Source organism: Haliotis rubra, unplaced genomic scaffold (assembly GCF_003918875.1).
Source record: "Haliotis rubra isolate DU_JTF1 unplaced genomic scaffold, ASM391887v1 Scf50, whole genome shotgun sequence".
NCBI lineage: Eukaryota > Metazoa > Mollusca > Gastropoda > Lepetellida > Haliotidae > Haliotis > Haliotis rubra.
Window position 1 is genome coordinate 1,487,610 of NW_025767191.1, and position 19,331 is coordinate 1,506,940.

General features: G+C 43.2%; 1 protein-coding gene across 1 annotated transcript in view; it reads left to right on the forward strand.

Moving 5' to 3' along the window:
- The window catches only part of LOC124291869 (dual oxidase 2-like), a 70,018-nt gene that overhangs the window by 16,826 nt on the left and 33,861 nt on the right, over positions 1–19,331 (forward strand). The window contains 14 exon segments of the mRNA XM_046728935.1: positions 1,920–2,084; positions 5,059–5,234; positions 6,246–6,462; positions 6,664–6,830; positions 7,069–7,135; positions 7,767–7,866; positions 9,413–9,512; positions 10,502–10,595; positions 10,870–11,036; positions 11,316–11,491; positions 11,819–11,934; positions 12,208–12,363; positions 17,479–17,583; positions 17,853–18,058. Coding sequence (XP_046584891.1) covers positions 1,920–2,084; positions 5,059–5,234; positions 6,246–6,462; positions 6,664–6,830; positions 7,069–7,135; positions 7,767–7,866; positions 9,413–9,512; positions 10,502–10,595; positions 10,870–11,036; positions 11,316–11,491; positions 11,819–11,934; positions 12,208–12,363; positions 17,479–17,583; positions 17,853–18,058 — 2,012 coding nt within the window.

Sequence of the window (19,331 nt, forward strand, 5' to 3'; positions counted from 1 at the left end):
ACATACATGATCAAGTAAACAATGTCAGGTGATCTGGGTGTTGTACAATCAGATATATACATACATGATCAAGTAAACAATGTCAGGTGATCTGGGTGTTGTACAATCAGATATATACATACATGATCAAGTAAACAATGTCAGGTGTTCTAGGTGTTGTACAATCAGATATATACATACATGATCAAGTAAACAATGTCAGGTGATCTGGGTGTTGTACAATCAGATATATACATACATGATCAAGTAAACAATGTCAGGTGATCTGGGTGTTGTACAATCAGATATATACATACATGATCAAGTAAACAATGTCAGGTGATCTGGGTGTTGTACAATCAGATATATACATACATGATCAAGTAAAGAATGTCATGTGTTCTGGGTGTTGTACAATCAGATATATACATACATGAGCAGGTAAACAATGTCAGGTGATCTGGTTGTTGTACAATCAGAATCTCCGATCCTACTAGTAGAGATTGTAATCGTAGTCTCTACTGGTTGAATCGGAGATCTCTACTAGTAGGATCGGAGATTCTACCAGTAGAGACTCCGATCACAATCTCTACTGGTAGAGACTCCGATCGCAATCTCTACTGGTAGAATCTCCGATTCTACCAGATCGCAGTCTCTACCCTGACATATACATACATGATCAAGTAAACAATGTCAGGTGATCTGGGTGTTGTACAATCAGATATATACATACATGAGCAGGTAAACAATGTAGGGTGATCTGGGTGTTGTACAATCTGTTGTATACATACATGATCAGGTAAACAATGTCAGGTGATCTGGGTGTTGTACAATCAGATATACACATACATGATCAAGTAAAGAATGTCATGTGTTCTGGGTGTTGTACAATCAGATATATACATACATGAGCAGGTAAACAATGTCAGGTGATCTGGTTGTTGTACAATCAGATATATACATACATGAGCAAGTAAACAATGTCAGGTTTTCTGGGTGTTGTACAATCAGATATATACATACATGAGCAGGTAAACAATGTCAGGTGATCTGGATGTTGTACAATCTGTTGTATACATATATGATCAGGTAAACAATGTCAGGTGATCTGGGTGTTGTACAATCAGATATATACATACATGATCAAGTAAACAATGTCAGGTGATCTGGGTGTTGTACAATCAGATATATACATACATGATCAGGTAAACAATGTCAGGTGATCTGGGTGTTGAACAATCAGTTATAGATATGTACAATCAGGTGATCCGATTGTCGTAGAATCAGTTATATACATACATGAGCACTTAAACATTGCAATGCTTGTATTGTTATGAAGGGGTTGCGTTCAATATTTTTGCGGTGTAATGGTGTAGTGGAGTGTTGCCTGGTAGTGTTATGAAGGCAATGTTACAATGTTGTATTCTGCAGGGCTGGCATGTAACTATGTAAATCTTTGATCTGCTGTTGTACACGTTTGTCATGTGGAAATATGAGTAATATTTGACTTGTGTTCTGATTGCCTTGTATGGTCTTGTACTTTTGCATTGGGAAGAAACAGAGAGTGGTCAACCCTGCCAGGAAAATGTCCGCAGGACAATAAATCCGGACATCACATGCATACTGCTCATGTATTCCTGTTTCAAAAGTCGATAGGAAGTGAACAGTGGCTGTTAAATGAAACTGTTTGGATGCCAACGATCGTACCGCAGTGGCAATTTGGTGCCTGACTCTGAGGATGTGGGTTCGAATCTCATATGGGACTCAACCCAACAAAAGTACTCGAATATGTACTTTACTGAGAAAGTGTAATCCCAAATACAACATTTGTTATATTGACCACTTTCTAAATGTCATTGTGTATTCACAAGATCTCTTAGACTTGTAAAACCGTAGTGGGCAATCATCACAATCACGACAATAAATCCTTTGTGTTTCAGGAAACGAATTGCTCCGGTCAGCACTGGCCTCATACAGTGACCAGGTTTTTGAGATGAAGCAACGCGGACGTGCTAACCCACTGGACATAAGTCAGGCAGTTCACGACGCCGGCAGCAGCGGAGAGCCTTCAACAACAGGCAAAAATGCCATGCTGGTGTATTTTGGTACGTGGAAGTATGAGGTGAAACCTGATGGTGAAGTGGTGTTGTGTAGATAGTTATTTAAAGTATTGTGTAGTGTTGTGTGAAGGATACGGTATGTATCATAGAGTGGTGTTGTGTCAAGGATAGTTATATAAAGTATTGTGTAGTGTTGTGTGTAGGATACGGTATGTATCATAGAGTGGTGTTGTGTCAAGGATAGTGATATGAAGTGTTGTGTAGTGCTGTGTGAAGGATACGGTATATGTCATAGAGCGGTGTTGTGTCAAGGATAGTGATATGAAGTGTTGTGTAGTGTTGTGTGAAGGACAGGGGTATATAGCATAGAGTGGTGTTGTGTCAAGGATAGTGATATGAAGTGTTGTGAAGTGTTGTGTGAAGGATACGGTATATGTCATAGAGTGGTGTTGTGTCAAGGATAGTGATATAAAGTGCTGTGTAGTATTGTGTGAAGGATACGGAATATGTCATAGAGTGGGGTTGTGTCAAGGATAGTGATATAAAGTGTTGTGTAGTGTTGTGTGAAGGATACGGTATATATCATAGAGCGGTGTTGTGTCAAGGATAGTGATATGAAGTGTTGTGTGAAGGACAGGGGTATATATCATAGAGTGGTGTTGTGTCAAGGATAGTGATATGAAGTGTTGTGTAGTGTTGTGTGAAGGACAGGGGTATATAGCATAGAGTGGTGTTGTGTCAAGGATAGTGATATGAAGTGTTGTGTGAAGGATACGGTATATGTCATAGAGTGGGGTTGTGTCAAGGATAGTGATATGAAGTGTTGTGTAGTGTTGTGTGAAGGACAGGGGTATATATCATAGAGTGGTGTTGTGTCAAGGATAGTGATATGAAGTGTTGTGTAGTGTTATGTGAAGGACAGGGGTATATATCATAGAGTGGTGTTGAGTCAAGGATAGTGATATAAAGTGTTGTGTAGTGTTGTGTGAAGGATACGGTATATGTCATAGAGTGGTGTTGTGTCAAGGATAGTGATATAAAGTGTTGTGTAGTGTTGTGTGAAGGATACGGTATATGTCATAGAGTGGTGTTGTGTCAAGGATAGTGATATAAAGTGTTGTGTAGTGTTGTGCAGGGGTATATAGCATAGAGCGGTGTTGTGTGTAGGGGAGTGGCACAGAGTATGGAGTGGTGTTGTGTGCAGTGGGGTGGTACATAGTATTGAGTGGTGTTGTGTGTAGAAGTGCGGTACAGAGTATGGTGTCGTGTTGTGTGAAGAAGAGTGGTACACAGTATGGAGTGGTGTTGTGTGAAGGACAGAGTTATATAGAATAGAGTGATGTTGTGTGTAGGGGGGTGGTACAGAGTATGGAGTGGTGTTGTGTGCAGGGGAGAGGTACAGAGTATGGAGTGGTGTTGTGTCTAGAAGAGTGGTACAGAGTATGGAGTTGTGTAGGAGAATGATGCGGAGTGCTGTGTAGCGCTGTATGGAGTACATGTTTACATAACGAATGGTTATTCTGCTCAAAGCACCAGGCACTCGCCATGTTGCAGTTGCTACGACAGTCTAGTTCTGCAAATGAAGTACCCGGATGTACCAATCGTGCGCTGTAGTTCTAATGCATTGTCTTGCATGTCTAAGCCGATTTAGTATTGAATAGTCTGTTGTAATGGTTTGTTTGTCCAGTTAATGACTGATGGTACCCAGGTGAACATTTAGGGGACGTGCCACGGCAGCCAAAAGACGTCCAAAGGCAATGCCTCCATTTACAGCAGTATTGTATCCTCCTTACCGAAAAATACCAATTATTGTCTGAAAGCAAAGCGGCTTCATATAGACCATGTTCCTGCTCACGATTCCTCAGAACATTTGGTGTATATTGAGAACTTCTTTTTCTCCATGATATTTCCATGCAATTTGACACTTTCAAAAGGCAAACTTGTTTTTAAGGTACCAAAGATGTTTAGTAGGTGGTATTCGTTCCATGGACGCAAAGAACTTTGTGAAGGCGAACCTATAACAATCTAACACAATTGCGAATTATATTTGTAATTCCACCTTTGAGTTTCGTTTTTGGGAAAGTATGCGCTGAATTGAAGGACGAAGCTGCGATTTAGTTTGTATCCGCTTAACACGTCTAACTCGCCTGTCAACATTCTTCTCAATGCATGCCTGGGGGCATGGTGGGCGAGCTGTCTAAAGCGCAAGGCTAGTGATCCAGCGAGCTTCAGGTGTAAGGATCGAGCCCACCTATGACCGGTCGTAAAAACCCTTGGAGGCAACTTTGTCACAGCCCATAGTGTACAGTTCACAACCCTGTGCACTTAAAAGAGCCCACGAATCCGTTGGGATATAACCAGATGGTGGGCACATGAACACGTGCAAACACCTAACTGGACAAAGTACTGTGACTATGTGTCCCAGTCCACCCAGCTGTGAATGGGTACCTCGTGAGGATGGGAATGCCGCAATAACTCGGTGCTCCTAGTGGCTGCAAGAGTTGTAAGCTCCCCAGACAGTTGGGATCGATATTACGATGTGCCGTTGAGATTAACATCCAACGAATGAGGGATAGAGGGGGAAAATACTAGCGCCTTGAGCATGTACTTGTTGCGTGAATAAGTGAGGTATGTAAATATCATGTCATAATCATAAAATATCGTCTTCAATCCAGAAAACTCAGTATGGAGAGATACTACTTCGTCTCTGACGTACCCTCGCGCTGGCATCCCTCAATGATAGTGCTCATGCTGTCACTTTGGCATCAATATTCATACATTGATTCAGTTTTGTTTGATTTAGCTGATGTAGGTAAACAACTGTTTGAATACTGTAGGTTTATTTACACGCGCAGAGGAGATACTAGTAGTTACTAGTAGAAGTTAATGCCTCCGCCTACACAGCACATTTGTGTCAACAAAACTTTTGTACAATTGTTTGGTATTAATTGTAAAAAAGAAATCAGATATTGGTTAAGCAAATTGTGTTTCATATTTGCGATATGTCACCCGTTGTCAGGGCAACTGGTTGCTGATGAAATTGCCAGTGCCCGTAGTGCAGGGTGTCCACCCGAGTATGAAAATATTCCGGTACCCGAGGGACATCTCTACAAAGACACAGCTGATGAGATGGTCTTCAAGAGGGCTGGTTACAATCAGAGGACAGGAGTCTCCCCCAACTACCCCAGACAGCAGGTAGGTTGTCTAGGGGACTGGCAGGTATCTCCCACCCCCCTCCCAAACCCCCTACCCCCACCACTAAATACATCAGAGGGCAGACTAGGAGTCTTACCTAACTATACCAGGTAACCAGGTCACACGCCGCGGCTATCATAAATTGTACACACTTGATTCTTTGGTAAAATATTTTCGTAAAACAACACTAATATTTAAAACATGTTTTGATTCTGCCTAGTCACAAACATTGTGCAAGTGTTTCCAAAACACCACAGGTATCGTACCCAATTACAACATTGCTTGGAAAATATTCATATGTTTTTTTTGAAATAGTCCCAAAACATGTACGTCAGTATAGATGTCAGACAAGCATTCACTTTACCCCTAACTATCCCAGTTGAGGGTATATGAGTTTCTCATCGTAAAGGAAGCAGTGGGGGCATCTGTCTCTCCTGTGAGCCCCAGCCAACAGTGGTTGAATGTATTTCTACCTTATGAAGCAAAACATAAGCATACATCTACATTAAAGGAGCGACATCTAATGGGCATCTAAACCGTGTGGGTCGTTTGGACGATGTTTAACCCTGTGCCTTCAGAGCCAGCAGTAGCACTTCAATTACAATGTAGTACTTCTGGGTGTTACAGCTGTAGTACGTCTGAGTGTTACAGCTGTAGTACTTCTGGGTGTTACAGCTGTAGTTAGTCTGTGTGTAACAGCTGTAGTACGTCTGGGTGTTACGGCTGTAGTACTTCTGGGTGTTACAGCTGAAGTACGTCTGTGTGTAACAGCTGTAGTACGTCTGGGTGTTACGGCTGTAGTACTTCTGGGTGTTACAGCTGTAGTACTTCTGGGTGTTACAGCTGTAGTACGTCTGGGTGTTACGGCTGTAGTACTTCTGGGTGTTACAGCTGTAGTACGTCTGGGTGTTACAGCTGTAGTATGTCTGGGTGTTACAGCTGTAGTACGTCTGGGTGTTACAGCTGTAGTACGTCTGGGTGTTACAGCTGTACTTCTTCTGGGTGTTACAGCAGAATGATGTGACGCCGTACCTTGACGCAGGGTTCCTATACGGAACAACGCGATTCTGGACCAACGCAATCAGGGAATTTAGAGGGGGTAGATTGAAGAGGCTGTCGCCTGTGGGCGTTAAGACAAGTTTCCCTGATCTGAACACCTACCGTCTGCCACTGTCCAACCCACCAGTACCCCGGGACCACAGCTTACGGGAGGCCAGGCGATTCTTTCGTAAGTTGCAAGTGTAAATAACTTCTGTATAACATGTCATGTGAGTGATATGTAACATGCATGTAACCTCATGAACACATTCTGGGGTATGGAAACGATATTTCATATCCGCACTGCCAGTAACACAAAACCCTATACTAAATGCATCTCCATGTAGCAGTCATCTTCAAACTGGAGTAGATTTGTTTGGTTTCTCTGCAGTCATGGGCAACAGAAGAGGCCACGAGAACCCGTTCCTGTTGAGTCTCCAGATTGTCTGGTTCCGATGGCACAACCATCTCGCTGATGACATTTCCAGTAACAATTCCACACTAACAGATGAACAGGTGTTCGAGGAAGCCCGACGCCGAGTTATTGCCCACTTCCAGGTAGTTTCTGCCGGCAGACCATGTTGAGATGAAGGGAACATTGCTGACATTATACTGCTGACATTTTGAAATGTGCATATTACAAGGAAAAGAAATTTTTGAAAACATTATTACACTAAGAACCACCCACAACAAGTTGGTTTGTAACTGAAGAACGTGACAACTGTTCTTGTGTTATGCTGTAAACGTAACACCGAATAATGAAATTTTAATCCCCATGCTTTATTTTTGTTTTCAGAAAATTGTTGTAAAGGATTGGCTTCCCCAATACCTGGGGCCGGGCCCCGACAACCCCGCGTACAGAGGTCAGTCACGACTGGGTGACCTGGTCAGCAGGTTCCTGGAGATACCAGGCTGCATCTTCCTTTATTGTTCTTGTATAGCTATGCGTTTCCTACTCATCCATGTATCTCTTCGAGGGGACATCAGTCCAGATTGGTAGTGTATATAGAGCTTTTAACCTCGTACGTTTCCCGACTATGCGAGCCTTATATATGTTTTTTAAAATATCTATATATATGATATTAATGATACCGAAACACACGATTTTAATAATCTCTTTATCATAACATGTCATTCTTATAATTACTCTAAAAAATGAAGCAAATCGTATATGAATGTATTTGAAGAGAATCGGGCATTTGCGTAAGAATACTGAGCGGTACACCTAAGGTGTAGGCCGTTCCTGTCGGCGGCATATGGTTGTGACTAGTCGTTAATGTAGTGCGAACATAACAAATTATCTCTGTTATGCCATGTTTATTCTACCCACCCATGTATCTTCCCCGAGGGTGCCTATACTCAAATTATCTCTGTAATGCCATGTTTATTCTACCCACCCATGTATCTTCCCCCAGGGTAAAATCCGAGGGTGCCTATTCTCAAATTATCTCTGTAATGCCATGTTTATTCTACCCACACATGTATCTCCCCCAGGGTACAACCCCAGAGTACACCCAGGCATCACCCAGGAGTTTGCCATGGCAGCCATGAAGTACGGCCACACCCTCGTTCCTGCCGGAGTCTGGACAATCAGGTATACTCCATTTATACAATCAGGTATACTCTATTTATACAATCACACTATTGATACAATCAGGTATACTCTATTTAAACAATCACACTATTGATACAATCAGGTATACACTATTTATACAAACAGGTATACTCTACTTATAAAATGACACTATTTCGGCAGTCTGGTATGCACTATTTATACAATCAGGTATACACTTTTTATACAATCAGGTATACACTTTTTATACAATCAGGTATACACTAATTATACAATCAGGTGTGCACTATTTACGCAATCAGACATACACTATTTATGCAATCATGTATACACTATTTATACAATCAAGTATACACAACTTATACAATTAGGTATACGCTATTTATACAATCAGATATACAGTATTTAGACAATTAGGCATACACTATTTATACAAGCAGGTATACCCTATTTATACAATCAAGCATACACTACTTATACAATCAGGTATACGCTATTTATACAATCAGATATACAGTATTTATACAATCAGGTATACACTATTTATACAAGCAGGTATACCCCATTTATACAATCAGGTATACACTATTTATACAATCAGGTATACACTATTTATACAATCAGGTATACACTACTTATACAGTCAGGTATACCTTGTCTATACAATCAGGTATACACTATTTATACAGTCAGGTATACACTGTCTATACAATCAGGTATACACTATTTATACAGTCAGGTATACACTGTCTATACAATCAGGTATACACTATTTATACAGTCTGGTATACACTGTCTATACAATCAGGTATACACTGTCTATACAATCAGGTATACCCTATTTATACAGTCAGGTATACACTGTCTATACAATCAGGTATACACTATTTATACAGTCAGGTATACACTGTCTATACAATCAGGTATACACTAATTATGCAGTCAGGTATACACTATTTATACAAGCAGGTATACCCTATTTATACAATCAGGTATACACTCTTTATACACAGGTAATCAGGCATACATTATTTATGCAATCAGGTATACACTATTTATACAATCAGGTAGGCACTATTTATACAATCAGGTATACATTATTTATGCAATCAGGTATACACTATTTATGCAATCAGGTATACACTATTTATACAATCAGGTATACACTATTTATGCAATCAGGTATACACTCTTTATACAATCAGGCATACATTATTTATGCAATCAGGTATACACTATTTATACAATCAGGTATACACTATTTATGCAATCAGGTATACACTATTTATGCAATCAGGTATACACTATTTATGCAATCAGGTATACACTATTTATGCAATCAAGTATACACTATTTATGCAATCAGGTATACACTATTTATACAATCAAGTATACACTATTTATGCAATCAAGTATACACTATTTATGCAATCAGGTATACACTCTTTATACAATCAAGTATACACTATTTATGCAATCAGGTATACACTCTTTATACAATCAAGTATACACTATATGCCAGCGTGTTAGTGTATGTAGAATGATGTTTACCCATTGTTTGTTCCAGTAACGACTGCAGCAACACCACAACCTCCGACCAGGGCCCAGACGGCGAAAACAGGCCCGTACAGGCTATCAGGCTATGCAACACATACTGGGACTCGCGGGTACTTGGTCTTACCTATTCATTCCCAAGCTGAAACTGAAAGTTGATTGAGGAAAGAACTTGGTGTGAAACCACCAAACAACAAATGCAACACGATATGAGTAACAACTGTATTCTAACATTACCTCAATTTACAAATCATTGCCAAGGTATTACAGAGGCAGGACATATTTGAGGGGTAGTATAACACACCAGCAGCGGTTATAGCTATCAAAATAAAGATGATAATATTCACCCACCTGCAGCCTGGGTAGGAATGAGCTCCACTGGTTATCTTGAAACGTTAGGTGTAAAGTGAGATGAGAGGCAAGAGTTGAACAAGATTCCAGATCTTTTTTATAATGCTTTCTGCGTCACTGGGTAGGCTCCATAACGATGGTATGCAACAAAATCACGCTCTGGTACTTGGTGGAACACATAATGACGCTCTGGTACTTGGTGGAACACATAATGACGCTCTGGTACTTTGTGGAACACATAATGACGCTCTGGTACTTGGTGGAACACATAATGACGCTCTGGTATTTGTTGGGACACATAATGACGCTCTGGTACTTGTTGGAACACATAATGACGCTCTGGTACTTGGTGGAACACATAATGACGCTCTGGTACTTGGTGGAACACATAATGACGCTCTGGTATTTGTTGGGACACATAATGACGCTCTGGTACTTGTTGGAACACATAATGACGCTCTGGTACTTGGTGGAACACATACTGACGCTCTGGTACTTGGTGGAGCACATAATGACGCTCTGGTACTTGGTGGAACACATAATGACGCTCTGGTACTTGTTGGGACACATAATGACGCTCTGGTTCTTGGTGGAACACATGACATTCGGGTACTTTGTTCAAAGGTCCATGGCGTACCGCAAATTGATATTTGGGTGCATCTAGAAAGCTTTTAACTTCTCAAGTCTGTCTTCTCAAAGAAGACATAGAACACTAATCTGTGGAAGCTCACCTGGATATATTGTGTTCCAGGATCTGGTACAACAAAACATCAACAGTATTCTCCAGGGAATGACGCTTACACTGGCGAAGGCCGACAACCCGTCGTATGTGCCTGACTTGAGAGGTAAATGGCACAGTATATATACTGAAGCTATCCCTTTGATGTTCTGTCTCATGATCGTCAGAGGTCCGTAATGAGGGGTTTAACTTGGCTTTAGAGAATATTTCACTATGCATATACGTATGTGTGGTTTCTAGGTTTCTAGGGTATATAGGTCATTTGACACGACTCGGTGAAGGGATCTCACCAGTGGGCGAATGTCCACTACTCCAAGGTGCCAGTTGCTATCGACTTCATACATAAATCACACCATAGTGGTCCTACCTGCATGTTTCAGAGTATCTGTACGGACCGTATGAGTTCTCTCGGCAAGATCTAGCAGCACTTGATATCCAGAGGTCACGTGATCATGGACTCGCCAGCTACAATGCAGTACGTCAAGCTTACAATTTGTCGTCTGCTACGTCCTGGAGCGATATCACAAACGACGCAAGAACCCAAGATGTAAGTAATTCAGGGGAAGCGTACTTGATCGGCACTGGTTTAATTCATATTAGCGATGTGTTTTAATTTTTTTTTCAGTGCATTAACTAGAATATCTGTGCACCAGGGCCCCGTTCCACATCGCTGAGATGATCGTAACTCACATACTTTAACATAGACTTACGGCTGTCGTAGCGCTACGATCGCTTTGAGGAACGGGGCCGAGGAAGCAACAACATCTGGTTTATCTACGATGCATCCACAGCTGTGTTACCAGAATGTTTCTTCCACCCTGAACAGAGACTGCAGGCAGTATATGGCAACACGTCCTTCCCGGAAAACCTTGACCTTATCACCGGGGGACTGCTTGAGACAAGGGGTAACGGACCGGGGAAGCTATTTTCCCTCATCATACAAGACCAGTTCCAGCGCATCATAGACGGAGACAGGTTCTGGTACGAAAACCCGCGGAATGGGTACGTCATCAGTTAGGAAGCGAGTTTATTGTCATCTTCTTGTAGCAAAATATTGCCTTTGGAAACGGATTCAAACCAGCCTACATCGCGAGAAGACATGAGTCGGAAAAGATCGCGTATTCCGAGTTCGTATCAATCAATTTACAAGGCTGTCTTCATGGGACAAGGTCAAGCCAAATTCCAATCTGTAAACAGTTCTGTATATATACGAATTACTACTGGGAAACATAATCATCAGTCAGAGTCTTTAATCAGCTTGTTGTCAGTTAATGTATATACTTTCGTTTGTACCCTGCCGACTATAATAAAGAGTAAAATATGTTGCAGACTTTTCAGCCGAGATGAAATACGACAGATTAACAGTTTGACGTTCCGGCAAATCTTATTGAACGTCACAGACATTCAAGAAAATAATTTGCCCAATGGTGTCTTCAGCTGTCGAGGTGAGTGACCGAGGTTATTGTTGGTTGGAGTTTAAAGCAGCAGAGATGAAAGGCAATTGAAAATACTGCAGATGCACCAATTTGTGATACATGGAGGAGGGGGTGACAGAGATTATTTTAACTCCCTTCATCATGTAGTCCCATACATCAACTGAATGTATTCATCCACCAAATATGTCTCAGTGTTATTATTTACTTATTCATCATAGAACAAAATATTATTGAGGTAACATTTAATGTAATTTTTATGTAAATCCCCGTCGTGGGTTTCAGGGAATGTGTCATGTAACTGTCGGTCGCCTCCAAATGTCGACGGAAACAACAACACAATGTTTGGCGTCTGCAGCAAGCTACAAACATACGACTTCTTCACTGGCAGCGAGGCATCCTTTGCACTCTCAATCCTGGCAACCGGTCTCTCCATTCCAGGTATATATGGTTTGTTTTATCTCATTCCTTATCCATCCGAGATTATGAGAAAGAGATTTGAAACTTACGAGAAAATCAGTCAGTATAATATTGACAGGTAGCCTGTTCCACAGACATGGCGCTGGATGTCGGAAAGATCGCTTGCCGAATGAAGCTAAGCGGATATAGGGGACTGTTAACAGGAACTGGTTTTGAGATCCAAGAGTTCAGGTTGGGGTGTATTCTGTGAAAAGAGCCTTGAAATAAGCTGGTGCAAGATTATGTAGACACCTGTAGACAATGCAGAGGAGCTTAAAGCCAAAATGAGATGGAATAGGAAGCCAATGTAGGAAATGTTGAAAATAGGGCTAAGTGATCTGAGTTGGATTTCAAAGAAACAATGCGAGCAGCTGTGTTCTGAACTTTTTTCAGTTTGTAAAGCTGAGCGTTGCTACAAGTAGTGTATTACAGTAATCTAATCGAGAGGGAGACAAGACACCTGACAAGGGCCTGACCACTTTTTCTAGTAATCCAATTGGAAGTTTCCAATCATGCGCAGATGAATGTAGCATGTTATACAGAGTTTATCTAATTGAGCTCCCATTGGAAGATGTGAATTAATCCAGACACCTAGATCTTTCACAAATGTTGAAAACGTAGCTTCTGAAGATCCAATGTTAACTTTTCTGTCAATGATGCCATTCTGGGTGCCGTTCCACTAACCGATCTTAGCCCTATGCCAATCGTAAACCCCTAAAATCCCAATCTTAGCGTGACGTTACGATCGGCATACCGTTCCACTAACCAATCTTACCTAAGTCAATCGTAAAGTTAAGATTCAAAGTCTAAGTTGCTCATGACCAACTTAGGATAGCTATAATCAATCGTAGAGAAACCAAAATGGTGACTTTCCTATTCTTTGTGAAAAATAAGAGCGAGCATTTCACCGTAAGCGTCCCCTAAAGTCCCCCATGAAATGAATTTGTATATTTCTGTGATGTAAACAAACACTGCACTGAAGCCTTACAAATGTCAGACCAGTCTGACCACTGTCGTCATTGGAACACAACCGAGCGTGTCGGTGTAACACATTTGTACAACAATATTGCAACGTCATGGTTAAGAATAGGGACAGCCGTGAAGTGAACAATGTTCTGAAGCAAAAAGATACAAATATGTTTGATTTCACTGCGCATATTTGGTGTGGGATTCTAAAGACAGGCCGCGTGTTATTCAAGACCACTGACAGATTCTACATACTTTATATATAGCCTCGTCACGCCTTGTTTATTCTGATTGACAAGGTTCAGGCACATATTAAAAGCTCTGACACAATGACATTTTTAAAGTCCAGACTTAAAACCTGTTCTCAGTATATTACTTATAATCTCGGCTGTAAATATTCTCGTGTAAATTATCTGTACACAGCGCTTTGAGCATGCCCAAGGATGTGGAATAGGCGCACTATAAATATGCATTTATTATTATTATATTATGCTTGATACCCAGCGTTCTCACGCACTTGCACCTGAAACCAAGGTGCTCACTACCCTAATATTTTGCTTTAGTTTTTTTCTCCACGTTTACACTTGGTTGGAAAAATACCCATGAAGGCCCGGGTTAGAATATTGAACTTCAATAACCCATGCCTGTCGTAAGAGGCCACTAACGGGATCGGGTGGTCAGGCTCGCTGACTTGGTTGACACATGTCATCGGTCCCCAACTGCGCAGATCGATGCGCATGCTGTTGATCACTGGATTGTCTGGTTTAACCTCGATTATTTATAGCTAAGATACATAGCGTTCACTAACATGAACGCTCATGCTAGTGAACGCTATGCATCTTAGCTAGATTATTTACCGACCGCCGCCATATAGCTGGACTATTGCTGAGGGCAGCGTAAATCTAAACTCACTCACTCACTCAGTTGGTTCGTAAACTACTTCCATCATTTTCTAGACTATGCAAAGGGAGATAACTCGTGCCTCGCATTCCTCCATCTCTCGCACGAAAGAGTCTCGATCTAAGCTTGGATCGGATCGTAAGATCGGGACCGGCTACGATCGGCCTAAGATCGGTTAGTGGAACGGGTGTAACTTTTAGCTAAGACGATTGTAAAATTGGCGTAACTTGCTAAGATTGATCTTAGTTAAGATCGGTTAGTGGAACGGCACCCTGGTATTGCTGCTTGACAACACGTAGGACTTCAGTAATCATCATTGAGTTGGAGGGTTACTTGTCATCCGTGATTTTATCGCATGAGTACAATTATCGATTTGCTTGAAAGTGGACTGAGCTGAGTTTGACATAAATCATTTACCAGTTGATTATCATGGGCATAGGAGTAATGAGGAGTGTTGATTTTGTCTGTAATTGAGGAAAGCTGATTCACGTAGAGGAGGAATAGAATAGGTCCCAGAACAGATACTTTTGGGAAGCACCAAAGTTAACATTGCATCTGAGGTCCTAAATAATTGTGAAGAAGTGCCTTAGTGGAATGATGCGGTCGCCAAGCGGACTTATAGCCATCCAAAATATTGCTCACTGACAAATACTCATACCCCATAAGCCGCTTTGTACCAGCTCGCTCAATCAGCTTTGACAGGAATGATAGATTTGAAACTGGTCTATAGTTCTTGATGATGTTAGAATCCAACTTTTCGTTTTTGATGACATGTTTAACTATTGCACCTTTACAAGATTTCCGTACCTTGCATCCGCCCTTATCTCTCTTCTTGCCTCAGGCCTCTGTACCTTGCATCCGTCCTTCTATCTCACCTTGCCTCAGGCCTCTATACCTTGTATCCGCCCTTATCTCTCTTCTTGCCTCAGGCCTCCGTACCTTGCATCCGCCCTTATCTCTCTCTTCTTGCCTCAGGCCTCTGTACCTTGCATCCGTCCTTCTCTCTCTTCTTGCCCCAGACCTCTGTACCTTGTATCCGTCCTTCTATCTCACCTTGCCTCAGGCCTCTGTACCTTGCATCCGTCCTTCTCTCTCTTCTTGCCCCACGCCTCTGTACCTTGCATCCGTCCTTCTCTCTCTTCTTGCATCCGTCCTTCTCTCTCTCTTCTCTTGCCCCAGGCCTCTGTACCTTGCATCCGTCCTTCTCTCTCTTCTTTGCCTCAGGCCTCTATACCTTGCATCCGTCCTTCTCTCTTCTTGCTTGCCTCAGGCCTCTATACCTTGTATCCGTCCTTCCTCTCTGTACCTCCTCTTTGCCTCAGGCCTCCTCATGTACTTTCTGTATCCGTCCTTCTATCTCACCTTGCCTCAGGCCTCTGTACCTTGCATCCGTCCTTCTATCTCTTCTTGCCTCAGGCCTCTGTACCTTGCATCCGTCCTTCTCTCTCTTCTTGCCTCAGGCCTCTGTACCTTGTGGGTACCTTGTATCCGTCCTTCTCTTCTCTTCCTTGTGCTTGCCTCCTCAGGCCTCTGTACCTTGTAGTCCTTCTCTCTCTTCTTTGCCTCTATACCTCTCTCTTTGCCTCAGGCCTCTGTACCTTTGTATCCGTCCTTCTATCTCACCTTGCCTCAGGGCCTCCTTGTATCCGTCCTTCTATCTCACCTTTGCCTCAGGCCTCTATACCTTGTGCTGCATCCGTCCTTCTCTCCTCTCCTTCTTCTCTCTGCCTCAGGCCTCTGTACCTTGTATCCGTCCTTCTATCTCACCTTGCCTCAGGCCTCTGTACCTTCTCTCTTCCTCTATCCGCCTTCCTTCCTTCTCTCTCTTCTTGCCTCAGGCTCTTCTCTTCACCTTGCCTCAGGCCTCTGTACCTTGCATCCGTCCTTCTATCTCTCCTTGCCTCAGGCCTCTGTACCTTGCCATCCGCCCTTATCTCTCTCTCTCTTGCCTCAGGCCTCTGTACCGTCCTGCATCCTCCCCAGGCCTCTGTCCTTCTCTCTTCTTGCCTCAGTCCTCTATTCACCTTGTGATCCGTCTGTACCTTGGCTCCTCCGTCCTCCTTCTCTCTCATCTTGCCTCAGGCCTCTGTACCTTGCATCCGTCCTTCTATCTCACCTTGCCTCAGGCCTCCTTCTCTCTTCTTGCCCCACCTTGTATCCGTCCTTCCTCCCCTTCCATCCTTGCATCCGTCCTTCTATCTCACCTTTTGCCTCAGGCCTCTGTACTCCTTCTGCTCTCTCTTGCCTCAGGCCCTCTACCTTTGTATCCTCCGTCCTTTCTCTCTCTCCAGGCCTCTGCCTTTTATCCGTCCTTCTCTCTTCTTCTTGCCCCAGGCCTCTGTACCTTGCATCCGTCCTTCTATCTCTTCTTTGCCCCAGGCCTCTGTACCTTGTATCCGTCCTTCTATCTCACCTTGCCTCAGGCCTCTCTGTACCTTGTATCCGTCCTTCTCTCTCTTGACCCAGGCCTCTGTACCTTGTATCCGTCCTCTCTCTCTTCTTCTTGCCTCAGTCCTCTGTACCTCCTGTCTCATCCCTCAGTCCTTCCTTGTATCCGTCCCTCATCTCACCTTGCCTCAGGCCTCTGTACCTTGCATCCGTCCTTCTATCTCTGCCTTGTCTCCTCAGGCCTCCTTACCTTTGCCTCAGGCCTCCTCTATCTTGCATCCTCCCTTCTTGCCTCAGGGCCTCTATACCTTGTATCCGCCCTTATCTCTTCTCTTCCTTGTCCTTCTATCCCCTGTGCTTGGTCCTCTCTCCACCTTGCCTCAGGCCTTGCCCCAGGCCCCTCTCTCTTCTGCCTCAGGCCTCCTCCTTGTCCGTCCTCTCTCATCTTTCTCTCAGGCCTCTGTACCTTGCATCCGTCCTTCTCTCTCATCTTGCCTCAGGCCTCTGTACCTTGTATCCTTCTATCTCCTTCCTTCTATCTCACCTTGCCTCTCATCTCTATACCCTCTGTACCTTGCATCCGTCCTTCTCTCTCTCTCTTGACCCAGACCTCTGTACCTTGTATCCGTCTTTCTCTCTCCCATCCGGCCTCTGTACCTTGCATCCGTCTTCTCTCTCTCTGCCCGAGGTCCCTGTACCTGGAATCCCTCCTCTCTGCCCGGGGTCCTCTGGGATCCTCCCAGCATCCCTCTCTCCCTCTCTCTCATTTTACAGAGTTTCTTTGATGATGTAGAAACAGGTACTGTAACAGGAACTGTGATTTGTCTGTTTGTATGTGTGTAGGGTCTATCGGCGTGTTGATGCTGCTGGTCTGGTTACGGAAGAGAAGGGAGGCACAAAGGAACATGATGAGACCGAGGAAGACCGGGAAGACCAACACGTTTGCAGGTAGGAATCAGTCAGTTCCAGATATGTCAAGGCTGTCCAGTGTTGATGCATCACACGTTTAGTGGACCTTTTATAAGGTACAGGCTGAAGTCCTCCAAAAGTAGTGCTTGCACAGCCATGTTCCAATTAAGATAAACTATACTCTGCTTTTTAATGTACATTGGTAAATTACCTGTCTATTTAACCGAACTCAGTTATTAGCCCGGAACAAGCAGTTATACACCTGCATAAGTATCTGCTGGTATAATGGTGTATTTGTGTGCCAACAGCATGTGAGTGGTTGGGGCCAGAATCCGGGAACAGAAATGTCACAGTGGAGTTCGACAATCAACGGAAAAAGATAAAGGTGACGGACATGCGAGGCAGAGATGTTCGATACATTGACCTGCGCAACACAGAGAAGGCGACTCTCAGGTTATCTTACGACAAGCAACTTGACCTTCTCTCCCTGCGTGTACCCGGGGAGGTGGACCTGGTGAGACACTACATATACTAAATCTATAGGAGCAGGGGCAGTTAAGACACTACTTGTACTGGAGAAGGGTAGCTAGGACACTACATGTACACTAGCAATGGTGGTAAGGGCACTACATGTACACTAGCAATGGTGGTAAGGACACTACATGTACACTAGCAATGGTGGTAAGGACACTACATGTACATTAGCAATGGTGGTAAGGACACTACATGTACACCAGCAATGGTGGTAAGGACACTACATGTACACCAGAAGGGTAGTAAGGACACTACATGTACACCAGCAGTGGTGGTAAGGACACTACATGTACACTAGCAATGGTGGTAAGGACACTACATGTACACTAGCAATGGTGGTAAGGACACTACATGTACTGGGAGCAATGGTGGTAGGACACTACATGTACACTAGCAATGGTGGTAAGGACACTACATGTACACTAGCAATGGTGGTAAGGACACTACATGTACACTAGCAATGGTGGTAAGGACACCACATGTACACTAGCAATGGTGGTAAGGACACTACATGTACACTAGCAATGGTGGTAAGGACACTACATGTACACTAGCAATGGTGGTAAGGACACTACATGTACACTAGCAGTGGTGGTAAGGACACCACATGTACACTAGCAATGGTGGTAAGGACACTACATGTACACTAGCAGTGGTGGTAAGGACACTACATGTACACTAGCAATGGTGGTAAAGACACTACATGTACATTAGCAATGGTGGTAAGAACACTACATGTACATTAGCAGTGGTGGTAAGGACACTACATGTACTGGAGAAGGGTACCTAGGGCGCTACATGTACACTAGCAATGGTGGTAAGGACACTACATGTACACTAGCAATGGTGGTAAGGACACTACATGTACTGGAGAAGGGTAGCTAGGAGCACTACATGTACACTAGCAATGGTGGTAAGGACACTACATGTACACTAGCAATGGTGCTAAGGACACTACATGTACACTAGCAATGGTGGTAAGGACACTACATGTACACACTAGCAATGGTGGTAAGGACACTACATGTACACTAGCAATGGTGGCTAGGACACTACATGTACACTAGCAGTGGTGGTAAGGACACTACATGTACACTAGCAGTGGTGGTAAGGACACTACATGTACACTAGCAATGGTGGTAAGGACACTACATGTACACTAGCAATGGTGCTAAGGACACTACATGTACACTAGCAGTGGTGGTAAGGACACTACATGTACTGGAGAAGGGTAGCTAGGACACTACATGTAC